This window comes from Aythya ferina (genome assembly GCF_964211825.1).
Source record: "Aythya ferina genome assembly, chromosome: 11".
In the NCBI taxonomy this organism is placed as follows: Eukaryota; Metazoa; Chordata; class Aves; order Anseriformes; family Anatidae; genus Aythya; species Aythya ferina.
Window position 1 is genome coordinate 9850944 of NC_140307.1, and position 22509 is coordinate 9873452.

General features: G+C 39.6%; 3 protein-coding genes across 6 annotated transcripts in view; 1 reads left to right on the forward strand and 2 right to left on the reverse strand.

The window, feature by feature from the left end:
* The window catches only part of ADAMTSL3 (ADAMTS like 3), a 201766-nt gene extending 200302 nt beyond the window's left edge, over positions 1-1464 (reverse strand). The window contains exon 1 of one of the 2 annotated variants that reach the window (XM_084532086.1): positions 1317-1464. The gene's annotated coding sequence lies outside the window, so the exon portion shown is untranslated. The remainder of the gene's footprint in view (positions 1-1316) is intronic. The other variant, XM_084532090.1, reaches the window with a different exon arrangement.
* Positions 195-17283, forward strand: LOC311442637 (lamin-B3-like). 2 transcript variants are annotated; one of them, XM_084532094.1, is made up of 12 exons: positions 197-732; positions 5036-5192; positions 6163-6288; positions 7230-7400; positions 8419-8544; positions 8647-8867; positions 9371-9590; positions 10502-10609; positions 10918-11034; positions 11128-11229; positions 11360-11427; positions 13624-17283. In XM_084532094.1, the coding sequence occupies exons 1-11, from the start codon at positions 359-361 to the stop codon at positions 11396-11398; spliced, it is 1761 nt and encodes a 586-aa protein (XP_084388220.1). In that variant the 5' UTR covers positions 197-358; the 3' UTR covers positions 11399-11427; positions 13624-17283. The 2 variants fall into 2 exon arrangements, with proteins under 2 accessions (XP_084388221.1, XP_084388220.1); XM_084532095.1 differs by lacking the exon at positions 11360-11427 and having other exon boundaries at positions 195-732.
* Positions 16870-22509, reverse strand: part of SH3GL3 (SH3 domain containing GRB2 like 3, endophilin A3) — a 52987-nt gene continuing 47347 nt past the window's right edge. For both annotated transcript variants that reach the window (XM_084532103.1, XM_084532104.1), the window contains exon 9: positions 16870-17670. In XM_084532103.1, coding sequence (XP_084388229.1) covers positions 17465-17670 — 206 coding nt within the window. In that variant the 3' untranslated portion in view covers positions 16870-17464. The remainder of the gene's footprint in view (positions 17671-22509) is intronic.

Below are 22509 nucleotides of genomic sequence, written 5' to 3' on the forward strand. Positions count from 1 at the left end.
TCTGGGATTTTGCTACTCCCGACCTTTTAGCCTGTTCGATAGCACCGAGCTGCTGTGGGCATCCCTACAACTCCTTCCCCGCCCACCCCTAGCGGCATCATTGGGCTGATGAGAGGCAGCGAAGCATGTGTGAAAAATAAATAAATAAATAAATAAAAATAAATAATAATAAAAAAAAAATTAGATCCGTGGATTATCGAAGCGGTGGCACGGGGGGGTGCAGCCGTAGCCCTTTAAGCTGCCCACCCTCTCCGGCGGCAGCTGGCTGCTATTTATACGCGGCGGCTTCGGGGCGGGCCTGGGAGCGGCGACAGCGGCGGGGAGGCCCGGGAGCAGGGAGGCCCGGGTGGAGGCTGCCATGGCCCTGTCCTCTACACCGGTGGGAGCGAGCCGCTCCGCCGGCCGCGGGGCTGCCTCCTCTCCGCTGAGCTCTCCTCTGAGCCCGACGACGCTCAGCCGGCTGCAGGAGAAGGAGGAGCTGCAGCAGCTCAATGACCGCCTGGCCGTCTACATCGAGCGGGTGCGGGCGCTGGAGGCCGACAAATCGGTGTTGCAGCAGAGGCTGGCCGAGCAGGAGGAGAGCGGCGACCGGGAGCTGAGCTGCCTGCGGCTCCGCTACGAAGCGGAGTTGGCCGATGCCCGCCGGGTGCTGGACGATATCGCCATCGAGCGGGCCGCGCTGCAGGTGGAGCTGGGCAAGATCGGCCAGGAGCACCGGCAGCTGCACAGTAGGTCGGTGTCCGGCCGTCCCGCCGTTCCTGCCCGGCCCCGAGCGGGCCCTGCAGCGTGGGGGACTCCCCCAAGGCTGCCTTCGTGCTTGGGGCTCTCCTGTGGGGTGAGGAGAAGGTGCTGCTGCTTGCCAGGACCCGTGCCTCTGAGAGGGAGGGTTCAGTGCCACCAGAGTGGCCAGGTCTTGGTGGTGGTGAGACTCTGGAGGTGTGGATGGTATAGGTATGGAGAAACCCTAATGGATGTCTCTCAGGTGTGTGGTACGATTACTACTGTGAGCATCTTCTGCTCCAGTACTGCTGGGCTGCTTCAGAGCTCCCTTGCAATGGGAATGGGGCTCCTGTAGAACTTGGGATCCTGATAGGCTTTCTGTGCATAGCCCTGCTTGAAAGCAGAGCTGACTGGGTTGGTACTGCACCTGTGTTTAAGAAGCACTAAAGAAATGCTGGTAAGCATCTAGGAAGCTATAGCAGAAGGGGAGGTAAGTCACTGTATGGAGTCTGCTCACATCTTTTGAGCTTTATAGTTCAGGCACTACCTTCTCTCTGTGTTTCCCTCTAGATGGTCCTGTAAGCAGAGCAACTTACCTTCTATGCATAGAGATTGTCCTAGTTACTCTTCCATTTTAATTTACACATTGCTGGGATGAACTGCCTGCCACTTCAGACTTAACAGTCTCATCATGAGCAGTATATCCAGTGCCTGGAATCTCCTTGTTGTCTAGCCTCCTCAGGCCTGAAACAAGGGGATGGTCCAACGTAAGTGTAATCAAAACCTCTTGTAGGAGATGAGTAGTGAAGGGCAGGGAACAAACGTTAACACAGCAAACATTCTGTTTGGATATATACAAGTAACTAGCATTGCTAGTTATTTTAATGCTCTATTGTAATGCAAATGCAACTACAAACTTGCATGTCCATGAACATACGCAATCTTGCTATGAGCTGTTATCATAGCACCTGTACGCACTAACTTCCTTGTAACACTTAGTGTGAAACAAATACTGGTTTCTACAGGTTCAGTAGGACATATGTAGCTATTCTACTTGGAAATTAAAATAGTGTTTAAGCTTCTGTTTTCAGTTGCTTGGAAGTTATTGGTCTTGCCTCATTCATGCTGTGTTTTAGCTCATAAATTTGTTTCATAAATCTAACCAACCACTGGATTGGACAGTGAGGAGAGAAGGCTAATGCCATTTCCAATTTTTTTTCTGCTGCTCTTTGTGTTTGTATAACACAGCAGCTTTGTTTATAAACCTTTAGGCTTGGTAGCTATGTAATTCTCTGGACAAATTTATTTCTTTAAAGTAACTAGGCTTTAAAGTGGTTAACTTCATAACCCATGAGGAAGGATGCATAGTACATCCTTTTTGGAAGGACTAGACTGAAGTTCTAATATTGAGTGCTTTTTATCTGGGCTGTCTAACTGCAAATGTCTCAGATGACTTGGAACAAACTACCTTGAGGGTATCATGCCCTTTATATATATCCTTTAAATAACCTGGAACTCTTATGGGATGGAATGTCATTAGATAACTTCCCAGCAGTGTTAACCGTTGACTCTTATTAATCACTAGTGGGGAGTTTAAAACCTTCAGCAACAATCAACTATGTTTGCATTCCTTTTTTTCTTAAACAGTTGTAATTGGAAATAGGCCAAAGATGCTTTGCAAATAAGTTGTGGTTAAGCATATCAGTTGGCTGAATTTACAGACTGAGGAAGGTCAAAGCAAGAACAGTAGCACTACAGATAAGGATGAGAATAATACTTGCTTGTGAAGAAAGAAACTAACGTGTTTCGCTACTGAACCTAGCAATCTAAAGCTAAGAGTGAGTTTGTCGAGTACTGTTAGTGTCCTTAGCAAGCGGAAGTGATTTGAATGTACCTGGAGAACTTAAATAATTTTACTAAAATCTCAGGTCAAGCATGTGATACCCTTATTTATAGGAAATGTGATAGTCAATACCTCAGTTATCACTTTGCATCAAAGCCAGACTTTGATAGATTGCTGTTATTAAAGATGAAATGACTCACTTCAGAGTTTACTGGAAAAAAGTTGTCAAGAAAGAATATAGGAAACCTGAAGTTGCTTGTCAAGGCCTGTGTTAAGAAAGTGGACTATCAAACAATAGATATAAAAAACACTAATGGAGTTTCACTCTTGTGCATACTTCAATGATTGCAAAAAAGATTACAATAAGATGAAATAGTCAATACTGTCAGTAAGTAGTTATTAATGTACATTTAATTTATTAATGTACATGTTAATATTGTAACCAATACTTACAATAGTACAAGTACCAGCAGAGATCCCAGGTGGTGAACTTAATACCTAGAAAAAGAAAGCTAAATGTAAGGGAAAACTACAACACAATCTTTCTATTGTTACTACAATACTTCTTTCCCTAGACTCTCTCAGTAAAGAGTAAATACCCTCTACTAGCAAAGATTTGTTTATGCATCATGGTCACAAATTATAGAGACAATCAACAGATGTCTGAACAGCAGGCCTAGAAAAGGCCTCAAGCAAGAACCTGATCTAGCCCCACACCCCCACCCTTCTCACCCCCCCCACTCCCCAGCCTGTGTTAGAACCAACCATACCTGCATTACTTCTAGCAGATGTTTGTGTAACCCTTTTCAAATTCCAGATGATGGAGATTCCAGAATCTCCCTAGGCATTGTACTTCACTTCTGAACTACTATTAGCTTCCTCTCTAACATCTAACCCAAATATTTCTCCCTGCAATTTAAGCCTACAACTTCCTGCCTTTTCCACAACAGACATGGAAAACAGATTCCCTTCCTCTATGCAGCAGTCTTTACATACATAAAAGACTGTTATGTCTCCTGTCACTTTTCTCTTCTCTAGACTAAACAATTCTTACTTTTTTTCCAATATTTTCCTGTATTCTATGCTTTCTAGAGCCCATCACTCCTGTAGAATGACTTTGGACTCCCTCCAACTGGTCTGCTCAGTTATCAACTGGAAAACTCATTGTATGAATTATCACAACTTAGCCATTTGGCAGAACAAATTTTGCTAAAATAAAGTGTAATCCTTACTCCATAAAATGTCAAATATGAGTATTGAGGAGGAACTTGGACTCTGGGTGTAGGTCAGGTAACTGGGTCTAAGTTGCCCGGTGTAACTAAGTGCTAGTATTAACCTGGTATTAGAGCAGTCTGGGAAATTGTCACCTCTCTTTCCTCAAAGACAGGAACTTACTGTGGGCTCATTCCTTCCCTGCTATAGTGCCAGTTGTTTGGTTTTTGTTTTTTAAAAAAACTACCTTGGCCATTCAGAAGGTACCCAAAGGCTCTGTAATTGGGCACTTGCACAAGGTGGTAGGAAGGAAATGGCCTTCTGAAGGTAAAGCTGCTTTCACCCCATAACTCTGCTGAGGTATGAAGGAGGGAAGAATTTTCAATTCTTCCTGAGGGAAAAGTTACTCTCACAAGGAGGTTCTCCATGCTGTGAGAGCAGGGTGGTCTGTGTGGAGACTTGTGTGGTGGGAGCTGGGGACTGGAGGAGGCAGCAGGGCTGACAGGGCCTGTGTGCTAGGGCAGTGCCGTCAGGGGCCGGAACTCCTTCAGTGCTGTGAGGGGACCTTCCCCATCTGGTTTTCAGATTGGGAGAGTCCCCAGCAGCTGGAGCTTCTTTCTTCCTTCAGCTGCAGAGGAGGGAGTGCTCCACCATCATGTGTGACCGGAGTCACCTGCCACCCTGCCTCAGGAAAGCAGGCCTTGAGCTGCTCGAACCTGGCCTGCGTGCCCTCAGGTGCTGTGGTGGCCTCCCTGTGAGGTGTGTGCACCCCGCAGGGGGCAGGCTGTGTGGAGCTCTCAGCCACAGTAAGGGTGTACTGAGGTGGCAACAGGCACCCTGCCAGGAAGCTGGTGGCTGCCTTTTTGCTACTGAAAGGAGGTTTTTGTGTCAGGAGTTTAGCAGTGGCACATCAGTGCAGTCCAGTGAATGCTGGCTCTGAATGTGACTAGTTTCTCCCTGTGGAGAAGGGACCGGTGCTGTCCCTCCCTTCCTGATGGTAGTGCTGTGGAAAATAGCTGGATTCTGCATGGAGTTCATACACAATGAGCTGGAAAGTGGGTCAGAAATCTTTCTGGTTAAAGAAATTATACTTCTCTGAGGGTCTAGTTTGTTCCTTAGAGCCTACCCTGTGCTCTCAGCGTAACTCTTAACCTTTCTTCTGATTTAGTTCAACTGCAAACCCCCATAAAGGTAAACACTGAAAGCAAATTTTTCTCCCTCACCAGCTGTAACTTATGAGTGTAAACCTTTCACTTGCAGGAATTCAAAAAAAGAAGCTGACTTAAACCTGGCACAGGCTCGTGTGAGAGACCTTGATGCTCAGCTGAATGCAAAGGAAGCTGACTTAGCAACAGCTTTGAATCAGAACCGAAGTTTGGAAAATGACCTTCATGAATTAAAGGATCAAATAGTCACTGTAAGACTTGTTCCTGGAATTTCAACTTTGCTGTTGCTCCTGAAGCTTTTGCTTGTCTTTTCCCAAACTAGTTAGTTGAGATTTAAATGTAAAAGCAGGCAAAGGCTGTCACCTATGACAATTACAGGTGGACAAAAAGATTTCTTCAAACTTGCTGAAAGCAAATGCTGCTAATAGTTGGTCCGTTAGAACTTCTGTCTGTTGTAAGTACTTTTAATTCTATTCCATGACCATAGACCGTAATGATGTTTTGTCTTTTTTTATTCTGATGAACTAAGTTGAAATGTGAACTGCTGTAGCCTCTGTAGGAAAGAGGATTTGATGGACCCTGCTTTACTATGTTCAAATCTAGTTAAAACAACTAAGAAGTGACTACTTGTGTGGGCTCTTTTGCTGTTTGAGTTGCTACTCTATCAGCGTATTACAACATAGTATCTTCATGCTTTACTATGATTATTGAGGTACTTTAGGGTCTTTAAGATGAAAACTAGAGGAACCTTGTATCGTTAAAGTGGCACACTCCAGTACTGGCAGCTTCTAAGAGTTTGTCAACATAGTAAAGCCAATGTTGGAGTTTTCTCCTTGTGAAGTATCAATCAAGTGATGTGGAAAGTAAGGGAGAAGTTTGGAGTACTTAGTAATGTGGAAGGGAGGAATGTGTATGGGTGTTGCAATTGATTCATCAGAAACCTATTTTCTACACTTGAAATAAAACAGTGGTTAAAAACTAGCTGGTGGGATGAAGGGCTGCATACCTTCTTGGAAATATGGTCTGTGTAATGATTAATGGGGTACTTTGTTGCAAACATGCTGGATCCCACTGAAATAGACCTTAAACTGTCAAACTTCACTTAAGCAACACGTTCTGATAGCTGTAGGAATTAAGTTGAATAACCTGTAATAAGATGGTCATCTTAGTTTGGAGGAGTGATCTCTTTATTTTGCTTATCCCTATGTCTTTCTCTTCTAGTTGAAGCTGTCACTGGAAGATGCCAAAAAGCATCTTCACAATGAAGTGTTGAGAAGGGTGGACCTGGAAAATCACATGAAAACATTGCAGGAACAAATGACATTCCAGAAGCACCTTCACGAAGACGTATGTTTTAGCTTATTAACAAGAATATATATTTTTAATTGTCCACCACCCCTGGATGCCCTTAAAAGCAATGTTAAGGTGTGTGTTATCCTTAAAAAGGTAACTAGCTTAGTCAACCTATGACAGTCCATCAGCCAATAAAATCTACCTAACTAGGAAGACTTCAAGAAAGTACACAGCCCTATGTTAACTGGCATAGTACCAATAGATACCTGGAATATGAGAGACCTTTCTCATGATGCACTTCTAAAGGTAACTACTAATGTTCTACTTCGTGTAACTGAAAGTGCATATATTACAGTTGAACTTAATGATTGCAGGTGCTTACTAGAAGCCTAAAATAATTGAAATCAAACCTCTCTTAATAAGCAACTTATGTTCCCTACTTCCTTAAAGGTTACCAAGCACCTTTGATAAGTGTTGCATGAGAAGTCAGTACATGACATACAACTTAAAAAAAAAAAAGTGAATGCAAGCCAACTTCCTTCTGGAAGGAATCTCAGTGTGTGGTTTGAGTGATAAAACTCCAATTTCTCTAACCCAGTTGCTGTTCTTGAATAAAACAAGAATAGTTGAAGTAACAGCTTAAAGAAGCTGAAGCATATGCACATGTGCTTCTAAGTTAAGAAAAGCAGATAAATTCATCTAGTTCAAAGAATTAGTCTCCAAATTAGATACAGATTACTGCATTTAGTAGTTTAAGCAATGTTGGCAATGAGGAAGCCAAGCCACCCAGCACAGCTAGTGAGGTGGAAGTACCTGACCTAATGGATGAATACTTTAGCTCTCAAGGGATGAATGTTTAAGCTCCACATAGGATGAATGCACTCAATGACAAAACTGCTTCAGTACTGAATGGTTTACTAAACTGGTACAGTACATCCACAATCTCAAATTAAACTGTTTTAGCTTGCTTATTCTCTGAAAAAACTTTCTCCTAGGAACTCAAGGAGACAAAAAGAGTCCATGAGACCAGGATTGCAGAAATAGAGTCTGGCCGTCAGAAAGAACTTGAGAGCAAGCTCTCGGATGCTCTGCAGGGGCTCAGAAAACAGCATGAAGAACAAATTCAAGGATACAAAGAAGAGCTGGAGCGAACATTCAATGCAAAAGTAAGTCTTTAAAAAAAAAAAAAAAAAAGCCAGTAAAATAAAATTCTCTGCACCTTAATATGATTACATTTACACTACCATAAGTAACTGATGGAGCCCTTGCATTTAGTGCAGAGCTTCTAGGTGTAAATTTTAAGAGTAATTAACTACAACTAGTGTGGAATTTCAAAAGTGTCAAATTTGACAGTAGAATTTAGTACTACTGACACTTAGTACAGTCTTTTTCCCCATATTAGTCTTGCATTCAGGTAAAATTAATACTTTTCTTACACTGTTGTAGGTAAGATCCCAGGGATTTCTGGGTTGGTTGCAGTGTACAGTAATGGTATGTTAAGCTGTCTTTAATATTCAGTGCAGGATCACATGATCTACTCCTCTCAAGCAGACATGTTTATTGCTTCATAGTTCTTTTGGGTTTCTCTACGCTCTGACTTCCTCCACGTGCCAACTGAGTGAATTTACTTACATAGTTCTGTTCAGGTCTCCTATTGGAAAACCTTGTATTTCTTGTAGTAACATGACTATACTTTATTTCACTGCATGTTTTTTCCTTTCTTGGAAGATTGACTTCTTTCTTCAAGATTGACTTGCTCTAGAAGTAGCTCAGTGATGCAGGAACTCTTCAGTAACAGAACTTCTGGGGAAGAACAATAGTTCTCTAAGCATACCTAGTATCCTCTAGCTTCATGCTTTGACAAGCAGTTTCCAAGCATTCTTCATTGTTCTTCTGGAGAATCCATTTACTTCGTATCTATCCTTCAGTTACAAATGTATGAAGGCCTTGTATTTTAATCAAGCACTTCTCCCTACCTGATTATTGCTGACTTCTTCTGACGTTCACGTCAAACTCATGTAAACCTCCCTGAAAAGCTTTCTGGCCTAGACCTTATTGGTATCTGCACACTTAGGTAAAACATAACTATTTCCAGATGTAACAGCTGGAAATCGCTTGGTTTTCCGTCCTTATTTAAAATACATGGTCATAAGCAACTCATTACTAACAGTGACTTATCCATAGGTGGAGAATGCCCAGCTTTCTGCAGCAAGAAATATGGACTTTGCCAACGCTGCTCGGGAGGAGCTAATGGAAACAAAGCTGAGAGTTGATACTCTGACATTGCAAGTTAATCAATATCAAAGCCAGGTACTATCTTCACTTGTATATCCTTAGAATTAAATACCCAATTCAAAATAATGTGCTTCTCTAAATTTCAGTTAGAATTTGATTTTTTTCTCTCAATTGTAGAATGCTGCTTTGGAAAACAAAATAAGGGAGCTACAGGAGGCGCTGGATTATGATCGTGATGTACATCGAAGGCGTATGGCTGAAAAAGAGAAAGAAATGACCAAAGCCCAGGAACAGGTACAACAACAGTTGGAAGAATATGAGCATCTCTTAGATGTGAAACTGGCTCTAGATCTGGAAATAAATGCCTACCGAAAGATGCTGGAAGGAGAGGAACAGAGGTAGGCCATGACAAGATTCTCAGATGAGGACTTGCTCCACCCATGATCTCTGCACTAACAGTATATTCTTCAGAATGTGGAAGAGACAAGAAACAAATACTAAATGTGCAATTAGTACCACAATTCAGGTCTTTAAGTATAACTGGTAGATAAATAGTGTTTATATCCCACATCCTACCATACAATGTACTAAGATGAAATAACATGAGAAACCCAACTGAAAGTTCAAAGGTCCATTAGACATCCTTCCCTAGAATCAAACTTTTTCAAAGCTTTGTGCTAAATCCCGGAGCTATATCAAAGAGTGTTCAAGCCTAAACCAGCTTTTCTTTCTCCCTTATCCATCAGGGTTAGGTGCTGTCATTTCTACTTGAGTATTGAATTTTGGAAAACCATTAGGGCACACATTTTATAGGGGTACAGTTGTTCTGTGTGGGCTTGTATCTGTAGGAATACACATATTGGATATTCTAGTGAACGTTATCTGACTCACTCCTTTCTAGGCTAAAGCTGTCACCTAGTGCATCTTCACACAGCACTGCAACTCAAGCAAGTCAAGAGCGACGGTTCCTGCATGGGAAAAAAAGGAAAATGAAAGCCAAAAAGAGAGAACATAGTCCTGGATTTAAGACTGTTCAGCATGCTTCATCTTCAGGAAATATATCTATTGAAGAAATTGATGCAGATGGAAAATTTGTCAGGCTTAAAAACAACTCTGATGAGGTAGGTCCGTGTACTCATTCAGTTCTACATTGCCTTCACTACCAAGTACAACTGCTTGTGAATTGATTTGTGCCTTGGTGAGAGATGGCAATAGGGAAGAATGATGAGATGGGAGAAAAGTACTGTCAAACTACTTAAAGGGAAGGCTGTTCTTCGACTAGCCTGGTTAATGTCAAGAGAAGAGCAACTGGTTCTGCAGGTGTCCTGTTCACAGGGCTGTTTGGGAGATGCTTTTGCAGGAGGTGCACTGGCATCCATGATAGAGAAGCCTACCATCAGGTATTTCTCAATAGGCTCAGGGTAGCAGTATTGGAAGCACTACTTCACTACTTAACCTTGGTAAATTAAATAAGGTTTTAGTAAACTGGATGACAATTTGCTGCTTAAAAATGCTTACAGCAGATAAAAGGTTAGCATCTAATCAATGTAGAGAGGGCTTCTCTAATCAGTTAAATAATTAGTTTAGTCTGTGAATCAAGAATTGTTAGAACTCAAGAGTTGTTAGAATTAATCATCAGAGCTTCAAAATTTATGACTGGAAGCTTATGTCAGCCTGAGTTACCTTTTAAGCTTTCACAGATCACTATGTATATTATAGCTTATACTTATATACATGTGGTCTGACTTAAAGATGGGTGTGACCAACTTGATTTACCAGAATCTCCCTGGTAAGAACATGATCTTTCTTAAACGGGGGGCAAGAATAGATGTGCCTAAACTTGTGGGATTAAGCTTAACCCTAAGAAAATGATGGGAGACTTCACTGGAAATTTGAAGGCAGCCTCAAAATTGATTATAGATTCTTCCACACTACAGGAGAGGGACTTAATGACCTTGAAGATAGAAAGTACCTTGCACTTGTATGATGTTGTGTTGGTCTCTAATGCTGAGAGAAATTTCTTATCCCACAGGATCAGCCACTACATGGATGGGTGTTGAAAAGACATCTTGAAAGTGTGTCAGATGTAACATACAAATTCCCTTCATGGTTCACTCTTCAGGCAGGCCAAGTAGTTACGGTAGGTAGTGTTTTCATAAAGCTTAAAGACCCTTGTTCTTATTAGGTTAGATAGCAATGGAGAATTGTGTAGTAAGAGAAACTAAATTACTACCTGATTTTTCTGATCCTGCTCTAAGTGCCTAAAGAACTAAAATCCTTATTTTGTATGGAGAGAAAGATAAGAAAATCCTTATAAGAACTTGGTCTGGATTTCAGTTTCTATTACTGGGCATCTTTGGTATTAGAGTACTTGAAGTTTTATATGTTCTGAGTTCTAATTGAACTACAAATAAGAATCTTCAGAATGTCACTTTGAACTTTTTGCAGATCTGGGGTGCAGCTGCTGGTGTAAGCCCAGGTCCTAATGATCTGGTCTGGAGGTCTCAGAAGTCTTGGGGAAGTGGGTATAATATTGGTGTTACTCTCATCACAGATGTAGGTGAGGTAAGTGAGTTTCTAGCTTCTTTTGTCCTAATACAAAACTTGTTTGTGCCTTGACACTTGAGTGTTCTTGGTGGTGATTCAATTGTGTTGTAGGAACAAGCAGAGAGGAAGTTAACGCATGTACCTAGAGAAGAAAGTGGTGAGCAAGATGAGTATGAAGAAGTAACTGAAAGTGAAACAGAGCTTTCATCTCAGGTAAGCTGCCTGAAACTTAAATGCATGCTTTCAAAAGAATTATTCAGTGGCCAATCACTTTTCATTACATGAAAATTCTTCCCCAAGTACCATCCATATTCTACAACTGTACCATTTTTCTTGATGTCAGACCAAAAGAAGAAAAAAGAAATGTTGTTTGGTTTCATGATAGTGGTTCCTGTGAGCATCCTTTAGCAGGTGAGATCAGTAAGAATCATGCTTGTCATCTCAGCTTGCTTCATTAGTAGTGCTTCAGTCTCTTGTCCCATGTAGGGTGTAGCTTGCATGGCTTTGCATCACAAGCGGAATTGATATTTTGCTTATTAGTTGAATGTGATCAAATAGTGTTAGCTGTCTGGCATCTAATTACTGAAATGATGAAAAATACTCTCTTCAATGTCTGTTTGATCTAAATATCTGTCTAAGTAAGCTTGCAAGCTATTATCCCAAGAACAGAATGCAAATACTAACTAGAAATACCTTATTTCTATGGGATGAAGTGACTTAACTGATACTTAAGAGCAAGTCCAGGCACTGTTTTACATGTGCAACTTAAATTCACACTGAAGAAAGCTAATACTTCCATTCAAAAGCATGGGAATGCTGAGGTTAAAGTTCTGGGTATGTTGACTGGCTAAGCTCCTCTTAAACCCAAGCATGAGTTTGAGGCATTTGTGTCAGCTTGGTTCCAGAAATCATTCTTATTTTTCTGTGTGAAATAAGTATCTCAACCTTGTTTCTGTCTTAAATGCCCTTCAATACTTCCAAGTGGTACTGAAGTACAGATGCAGATCACACTAACAGAATTAACATACATCAATAGAATGAGCATGTTTTGGCTTCTATACACCTAGAACCATTTGGCTGTAACTTGCATGTTGCAATGCCTTGTGAAAGACTCTGTGGCCTCTCTAAATGGCTTTTGACTGATCACATGAGTCTAAAGTTCAGCATCTTGAATGCTTCTAATGCACTTTGATACTATTAGATATTGTTACACCAGTCTTTTAATTGCTGAAGTGTTCTGAAGGGCTTTAAATTGATCATAACTGAAAAAGTATAGGCTATATTTTACTTGAGTTGATTTTCTTGACTTGAAATAGCATCGTCTCCTTTCTTAGCGTAGACTAAGGACCAAAGTAAATAGAATGTCCAGCTAAATATTCATTCTTTGCCTCCTGCTGTCGCAGAACGTTGAGTTACCACAGATCATTGCTAAAAATGATCCCACACAGTTGCAAGGTGGACTGATATCTACTGCAGCAGGCCTTAAAGCCACCATTTCCTCTGTGCCTTCATAATATGTATACCTGTCTAAAACCAACTTGGAAGTACACTTTCTTCAGAAAGATAGTATTCTGAGATCTCATAACAGGCAGTTGTTTACTACTTAGTTATCTCCTTGTCCTTCTTTAGAACAGAAAATCTGTGTAAATATCTATTACTATAATACCCTCTTGCTTACTGTTAATAGATATTAAAGTCTCCTGACTAGGTTCTTGTAATATTTCCAGCCTTGTGCTGTGAAGGAGGGTAAGACCTTGTTTACTAAGTTATTGAATAATGGTCTATAATGCTATAATGCTATAATGGTCTATTATAGCTTTTAATATGCAGCATAAACAAAAATGGCTGAAGCTGTACTGGTGGAAACCAGGCTTTAAAGAGTTACTGCTACAAGCTTCATCTTCAAATTAGGGCCTCTTCATTATTTTAAAGACTTCATTTTAATTCACTAGTAACATGCTTGTTCTGCAGTCAAGGATGGAAAGAAAAAGCAACGTTTTTCTTTACATCTCTAATCTGCTGTTTTATCAGCGATGTTAAAATCAAGTTGTACACCACTTATGGTAAGAATCCATTCTACTACTTCTATTCATATATTAATGTCCTTTCCATCTGCTGAATTACTATCAGACTTGTGTCACTATGTATTTATGTATGTCACTATGTATCTATGCTTCTGTATTACACAGGTAATATTGAAATAATGGTAGCTTAGTCCAAAAAAAATAACTTCTTGGAGGCAGCAAAATGATGCAAAGAATGCTTTGCTTTAAGGAAGGCTTTTCCACATTTTTTGCTTCTGCTCTTACTCTAAAGTAGTGGGAATTTGCATGCTGGTTAAGTTTTGATGCCTCAGAACTAGGGTACTAATAGTTCAATAGCTTTTTGTTAAAGAAGGTATTGCATGGACTCAAACTCTTAAGCTTATTTTCCTTCCCGCTGACCATGTAGTATAGTTAAGATGCTGACACTCTTGAAAACCTGTTTTGCTTGTTAATAAGTAATTAAATCTACAAGGTACTATAAAGGTAAGTAAGATGTCTTTAGCCAGTAATAAATAGTAAGTATGCATGTTCATTAGCCTAATGTCTTGTTTTATTTCTGCAGCAAAATGAGGATCCTAGCTGTTCTGTCATGTAATATGGATGCAGAAGATCATCTGAAAACTTCTCAATCTCCAGTGATATTGCAGACTTGTGTTTTGATATCTTTTGCAATATCTGAAACTAACTTGGAATTTGAATCTCCCATCTGACCTCTTTGTAAGAAACCATCCATAACGTGAAACTTTCTACTGTTTGATAACTGTACCCTGTCTTAGATTTGCTGATATGAAGAGCAGTAGAATATAAGCTCTGTATGAAGTTGTCTTTCCACCCTAGCACAAGGATCTGGTCTCTGTGACCTGCTGAAACATAGGAGGGTGCAGTTTACAAAACTGTTAGATACATGTCCTAGAAAGATAATAAATAATTGAGAATGAGTGTGAGGCTGCCTCAGCTTTCTCAGTATTCTGACATGGTGTCAGGCAATTTCTGTTTCAAGTCTGAGTGGGAAACTACATGGGCCAGATCACACTACAGTGTGGGCTTTCAGCAAGTCCAAACTTGGCTGAAGTGAAATGTTCACCTGAAGAGTGGTGAGTGTCTGAAACGTTTCCTGCTCAGATCCTGACATGTCTAGATCACTTGTTAGAGGACTTCCTAGAGCTTAAAAAAAAAAAAAGGGGGGGGGATCAAAAGCAAGTTGTGGAATGTTCCTCTAATTGATTAAATGTACTAGAATACAGAAACAGTACATAGAAATTACCAATGTCAGTATTTGATCTTTTCTGGATGCAGTATATCACAGCATAGCTTTTAGTTCTGATTTGCTGGAACCTTAACTTGGACAGATATATCCTGCAAATGTGAAACATTCCAACAGAAGGTACTGTAACTAGCAATATTAGCACTTTCTCTGAATGGTCCCAAAATGTCAGCCTTCTAAGGTGCTTGGGGGGGAAAAAAAAAAAGCTAAAATAAAATTTAAAAATAAACCACCATTAACTACAGCAAAAGGTGCATCAAAAAGACCTGCTCTTAGTGTCCCTATATGCTAAATGTCTGCAGGTCTGATTTGTATGCCTAATAGGGGAGCTGAGGTAATACTATGTATTGGCCAGTATGTAATTTATGTTTAATAGCTTTGGGGCCCACCTGAAGGCTGACCTACAACCTTTGCTGACTATGTAGTCAGCCTGTATTCAGTTACTTCTAGTTTCTTTTTACTAAAATGCTTACCTGCTGGCTGTATGGTGAAGGAAGAGCCTTGATGAGCCATGCAAAGTCTAGCTTTCTTATTGTTAAGAGGATGAGCAGCTGACACTGCTGGTCTCCCCAAATGCTGATTTCTGGCTGCATCTGTTACCTTGTTAAAATAATAAATTGTGGATTTTAGGATCCAGTCTGTATTTGGATAGTTATTAATGTGAGGCTTTCCTTACACTGGCTTAATGATCTTAATTTAAGCTATTTAAGTCAGATTTTGAGACATCAAAACTACTGATTTAATGCATTGTAGCAGATTTGAACTTTTGTTGTACTTTAAGGCTCATACAGAAATAAATACTGTTCTCTTTGCTATACTTATGTTAAACTTTTACTATTAAAGAGTTTTCATGTACAAACTAAGAAGTCCAAGACTAATTTACAAGTAAAATAATAAAATTGGGCTTTAATGTTATTGGAGCGGCTCAAAACCTTGAAGCATTACATGTCCCTGCATGGCTTGAAGCAACTTTCCATGCTATACCATGCTGTCCTGTTTACCCTTATCACTCACTTTTCTAAGTAATGCTGAATTGTAATGAATTTAAGAGTATTATTTCAAATGAGATGACTTCTCTTTAAAGAACAAGCAAAAACCAATATGAAGTGACAACAGTGAAATGCTTGAACTACTGTACAGGTCTTGATATCAATAACTGTGGTAGGTCAAGCTGTTACACTGTTTTCTTTCTTTTCCCCTGGCTACTGCTTAATTACCTAAACAAAATGTAGGTGCCTAACCCTGGTTCACAACAGCTTTGCTTCTTGGCTCTGGTACCTAGAATCTTTTCAAGAGATGCACATACTTTGGCAATAGCCCTTGCACTGTTCAAACCCAGAAGCACAAGTATAGCACCTGTAGCCTGAGTTGTCTGGCATTTATCTAATAAGTTGTGAATCTCAAATACTTAAATGTTTGACAGTTGTTCCATACACTTTGTATGCACAACACCATGGCTACTTTCATTCAAGAACTAGGTCAGGACAAGTTACTCTCTGTATTGCTGCTCTAATAACTACTTGATATTCACCCCTGAAGTTAGGAAAGGCCTAATAAATGTCCTTTGTAGGAGCAGTCCAGAATCAGAGCTGTTGTGTCTGAATTAATTAGCAGGCTCTAGACAAAGTTACAAAGAATAGCTCTCCACCTTTCTTGGGAGGATTGTGCAAGCCCAGCCTAAAGACAGTAGAAAAAAGAAAAGCAGGGTTTTGACAGCTAGTTGGAGGTCATTTATGCATATAGGAAGAAGCTACTACAGCTGTGGCACGCATTAAATTGAATCCCCCCTCCCAGACAATGCTGTCTCTACTGGCCTATAGAACCAACTAGGGCTTGATATACTGAAGCTGCGTTCAATCCAGTTTGCCCATAAAGATTTTGATTCCCTTCTCCTTGCTCTTTCCTCTGTCTTGTTCAGACAGTAACTGGCAAGAGTTCACATTCCTCTGGGGGTGACGACTTTTTTGGTCATTACTACAGCCATATTTACTGAGCAAAGATGGAAAAGGCTAACACAAAACAACTCTATCTTCATTTTGATAGTACTTAAGCCTGAGTCTGTCTGTCCTTCGTTTTGAGGCCTTTTTTTTGTATGTTTTCATTATAGTATTTGTTTTTTTTATCTCTTCTTTATTCTTTCAAAATAAATAAACAAAAGCAGAAGTGTTAGTGACTTTTCATTTGTTTGTAACAGGTACTAATGATACTTACCCATTTATCTCAGTAGAGGTCTACGCAATCTCTGTGGTGCTAGGATCAGCTCATGCTTAGTTCAAAGGAATTTTTCTCTTATTCTCCTGCTATAAGAAAATTTTAATGGACATTATGAATGTTACACAATCAGGGACAATAGAGACAGATTATTAAAGCTCCAGTGGCCAAGGTGTCATAAAACTAATAGTTTGGCTTTTTTCATGCATTTTTAATGTAGCAGCATTTTTAATGTAGCAGGTTTTTTCACTAAAATTTTATTTACATAACAAGAATGAGCCTCTAGTTCAGAAATGGATGCCAGAACTATAGGAACAGAAGTAGCAAGCACTGTTCTTATCCCACAGAAATATTTATTAAGTTTGGTCAGCAAAGTATAGGAATTTTTGATTCTGAGAACTTGTACTTAGTACAACAACATCGTAATATTGACAACAATCACTTTGCCTTTTGTCAACATACAATGTGAAACGTGGATTAACTTGTTCACAATAAATTACAGTGTGATTGATGAAAAGAGCGCAATGACATCAGTAACTTAGGAACTGGTTACAGTTAGCTTCACTTACAGTATTTTTTAAAATTGTTTTCAATAGTAAAATCATTGCAGCTGAAGATTAAAAAAAAACAAAACATACAATAATAGCAAAGAAACGCATTTTTGGAGCAACAGTGAGCTACCAGTAAACACCTCATACAGTGATCTTCAAGGCACAAAGCAAAAAAACTGGGTATGGGTTTTTTTGCAGGTTGATGGAGTCAGGGAAGGTAAATTTTTTTTGAATATAAAATAAATACATTTTAAAAAGACGCATACAAAAGTCAGTAAGTCAGTCAAATAGCAAGGCTTTCACAGAATGCCACACTGACAGCACATTTGTGAATCCATTTCAGTCATGAAATCATGTTCACAGCTTGAATGACACAATCACTGAGGCAAGGGTACCATCACTTCAACATAATTAATGGGGAAGAAGCCAGACTCTCCATTTAACATCCCTTCATACCAATTCTCATCGATCTGATTGGTCAAAGTTATGATGTCCCCTTCCTTAAACCCAAGCTCGCCTTCATTTTCTGGTTCAAAGTCATAGAGAGCTTGGCAGCAAGGCTGATCCATGTGCACTGAAGAACCTGCCCCAGTGACAGAAACAAACAAGCAAGCATTAAAAGAGCTTTAGAGCATCCCACTAGCCACTAAGCATGACAATAACAGGTCAAAACATAGCTGTCTTTTTTTTTTTTTTTCCCCAAACAGTTTTACTATTGCTTTTACCAATTAACATCTGGTCCTTCTACATATAATACTAGTGATTACTATTATTTTAAAACATAATTCTGTTCTTCCCTCAAGTTCAGATGTTACTTGATTTCTGTTCCTAGTTGCATTCCCTTTGCAAAGGATAAGCAAAACTAATAGTTCAAGCAATCACAGCTGTCAAAACTAGTGTGGTCTCTTTGGAGCAATGGCCAGAAGAACTGGAAGGGTAGGATATGTGGATGTGGAAAAGTCAACAGGAGAAGTGACAAATAATCATTTAAACATACTGCACTGCAGCACACTGCCACTGCAGGAATACCTCTCAGAGGGCAGGGGCTCCATCTGTCCTACACACACACACTAACAGCCTGGAGGCAGCCAGCTGGATTTCCACACACCTGTGCATTTGCAGGAGCTCCTGCATTAGCTCACCTTGCTTAAGCAGTGATGGTCATTTCTGGGTTACTGCTCCCTGAGTCTGTGTGTTCAAATCTTTTGCTATACATGGCCTTCGTCTGAACTAAAGTGACAGTTATGTTAGTAATGGTGGTGGCTATCAAACTATCTTACAGATGAAAACAAACAGCAACCCTACCGATACAGCACCCAGCTGTTCTTGTGACTTACACTGTTTGCTGATGTCCTACTATAACGATCTTCATACCAAGTTACTCTTAAAATATTAATATTACCATATGCAAACACAGTAGTGAGCACATATTTTTGCAGGAAAACAAATATAATTTAAAGTAGAAAACAATCACCATTACCAAAATAAGTTAGCTTATCATTACAGCTGTCTTTTTAAAGATTCTCACAAAGAGGTCGTTGACTGGCTTGGATCTCTAGCATAGAGACCTATACGTAACATATTCCTTTACTCGTACTTATGAATAATAGCTTATTCTAATAAAATGTAATCCAATGTTCAAATTGTAAAGCTCAGCTCTGTGGGCAAGGACTAGCCAGAGGTTCAACAGATGCTCAACCATAACAGATTTTTAATAATACATGCAGCATATTGAAGTAAAATTCTGCTAAGTTGTAGTATGTTTATAAATGAAGAACAGGGAAAAAGACTTCATGCTGCTACCACATACACAGCAGTAAAATACATTACAGCATGACGAACAACTCTTCAATCTTCCAGTGCTTCAATTAAAGCAATTAAACCCCTGAAGTTATTCTGCATGTCTCATTTGCAACATTGCCACAACTCAAGTTTTTTGTCTTAGTTCTCTCTCCAAGCTATCACACAGTCTGATCACGTAGTCAGCCCAAAGAGTAACTTTTGTTTGGGCAAGTATGCACCCAACATTAATGCAATACAGATAAAATAGCTGAGATGTTAAAAATGCATGTTGTACATTTTAATCTGCAAATCATGGTAATTTGTAGGCAACTACTGAAAAGTAATTGTTCTGATATTTTCTAGCAACAGGGATCAGAAGTCTTTTAGGAAACAAGGTGACAAGACAACTATTCTGGTGATCAGTAGATGAGGATGGGTGAAAGCATCTTTTTAATTGACAAATATATACATGAGTAATATTTGGTGTTACAACTGGGAAGTGGGAATTAATTTTCTGTTTTGTGGACACGTTCCATCCTTTAGAAATAAAAGCTCTTTTCTATTTTATAACAATGGGAGAGAGCTGTCAACACAAAGCGCCCCTTCAGCCAGCCTCCCTGGGATACTGCTGTAACAAAGCTGGACTATTTCTCTGCCCGGGGAAGGCATGGGGTAACAACAAAGTTTAACAAGAACAAACTGAATTACGGCTACTCTAATTCAATGGCCCAGGCAAAAGCTTGGTTCTGGGCATATTTTTGCTGAAACAGTCCATGCACAGAGAATAAGATGAGACACGGTTTTCCAACAAAAACGGACTGACTGCATTCAAAAATAGCTGAGTTATTTTCAGAGTCTTTGCCAAGGTAGAACTGATACCAACTCACTAGAACTGTCAACAGCAGAAGGCAGTGCTCTGAATAATTGACAAAATTTCCTAGCCTTCACCAGCTGCTCCGATGGGGCTAATTTACTATTGCAAGTCAGTTAATTTCTGACAGTAAGGTACCTGATATGAGATGGATCACATTTGGTTCATTTTAAGCTCCAAAGAACTGAAAAGTGTCTGGCAGCCTGGAAAGATTTTAAAATAATGGTCACAGCCAGTACAACCGCTTTCACTCCAGGCTGTAGGATCAGTCAAAGACTTCATTAGAGTCAGGCAGCTGCTGCTACTGTACAACCCGATGAGACAAAACTTCCCTGACAAAGGTGATGGGGGCAGCATTGCCTGACAATCTGCAACACACACTGCTTAACATCACAGAATTGGTGACATGACTCCAGCCTTTTCCTGTCTATTAAAGCACGTCTTCTACTGTTGCAGAGGCTTAAGCTAAAGAAGTACAACCCTTTTTTCCTGCAAGGAGGTTTTATGTTAATTTGCAACGCTACACCCACCTCCTTAATTTCTGCCATTGTGGAGCTAAATTGTCATGCTTCATTGTCACATATTCAAAAATGTCTTGTCATAGTGTCTACATCACTTAAACCTTGACAGCACAAATGGAAAAACAACCAGAAGGCAGGTTAAGCATCAGCTGTCTGTGACTTCTGAAGCATTACAGGATGAAACCAGGACATTCAATGTTTTTCATTGCTGTTGTTGTATTTCCAAAGGGAGTTACTGCCCATTCCCGCACCTACTCTTAATCTTCTATATCACGATGTATATATATGGTTGCAGAATTATACTTTAATAATCACAAACTGGAAGCTTGCTAAGTTAATTAGTCCAAGTATTCCTCACAGCTGAAGTGTGTAAACATTTAGATGCTTGTGTTAAACTGCAGCACGTGGCAACCAGACCCAATTAGTTCATATCATAGTCAAACCTGACAAACAAAAAGAATGAAAGGCATGATGTAACACAGCATTTAAGAGTTTTAAGATGAACCAGATGACGCTTATAGCTTCAACTGATTAATGAGGATAACAATAAATTAGAACAAAAATACAGATTTGTTATCTGTGCTTAATCAAAGTAGCTAAATAATGTACAACATGAAAAAGATGTTTCAGTGATTCTAGTCCTGCAAATGTATGCAAGTCATTAGTACTATATAATTCCCATGTGTCAGGAACTGTACAAAGGAAAATACCATTAACTGCTCCAAGAAGCTGATACTTAACCTAGAAAGCTATGGTGAAACACAGGAAAAGCCATTTCAACACTCAAAACGGGATTGTGGTGGTTGTGCTGAATTATCACAGCTTACTTTGAACTGCCCTGTTGATTTCCATGGGCTCACTAATGCTAAGATAGTACTTACACTGAGTGACAGCATCGGCGAAATTAAAGCTCTACGTTTTGACAGAGTCAATGTGTAAACAGGGAAAATTAAGCACAAAAGTGCTTGTGTAGGACAAAAAAAGTTTTCTAAGTGAAAGAAGAAAGCGATCGTGATGCTATCCCTCTATCACTTGGAGACCTTAAAACATTTACCAGTGTTTTGCTTAGAGCCACCTGGTTTGCATTTCTAAACCACAAACCATAAATCAAATCTGTTTCATGATTTTAAACAGGAACAGGAAGGTTTTCCCATTTACAAGCAAGGCATATTCACTTCACTGTAATTCCACAAAAATTCATATAGGTAACTTTTGAGTACTGAACAGGAAGAAAAAAGAAAACAAACAATGATTTCACTTCTTATTGTACCTGCTCAGTAGTTAAGCACAGCATCCACAACGACATCTTCTTCAGGAGGAAAAAAATATTACAGATGTTCTAAGTACTACATATGATGTCCTGTATATGTCTTTCTGATATTATTCACATTAATCATAGCAACTGTTACTGATTTTTTCCTATCCCTCCTCTTTATCTCTTTCATGGTTATGTTTTCTCTTCCATTCTGATAGTACTGAGTGAGCCAAGCAGTAAGTGAAAATCCATCATTTAATGATATGCAAGCAGCTGATGGAGTAGTCAATGAATGGAAGTGCCTCACTCCTTCCCTACCTTCGTAAGCAGTGGTCATTTATTTTTCAGTTCATTCACTGAATTTTAGCTTATTAAAACCACCTTTTTTTTCTTTTTTTTTTTTCTTTAAGTACGCTGGAAACAACCTTGAGAAGTCATCTAACCTGTCTTTTGCCTAAAGGCTGGACTGATTACCTTTAAAGGACATCCTGGATCACTCACATCACGATTATAAACCACTGTAAGGTGTGTACTGCTTTATCTCGGTTTTGACATACTAGTAAATGTACAAATGCTGAATCTAAGTCTCCTGTCTCTGCTGCACATGTAAAGCAGAAAAAAAGCTTATATAACTTGACAAGTAATTGATAGGGGACTAGTTATTTTATACTGGATTCTTAATAAAGGTTGCCTTGTTTTTGCTGCTTTCATCCAGATGTGCTGTGAAAATAACTAGAAACTTACAAATTTATGCATTGCTGCACACATTTGCAGTGATTTGAATGAAATGTGTGCTTGCACCATGTCTTTAGAACCAGTGGTCTGAATTGAGAGGAACATGCAAAAAAAGGAAGAGTTATCTCACTCAATCCCATGTTCAACAGCAACACAAAATTACTGTCTTGTTATTCAGGCAGCATGGGGAGCTTCACTAACATACCTTCAAGTACCCTGAAGCACAAAAGAAACAAAACGAAGGACAGGATCTTGCTG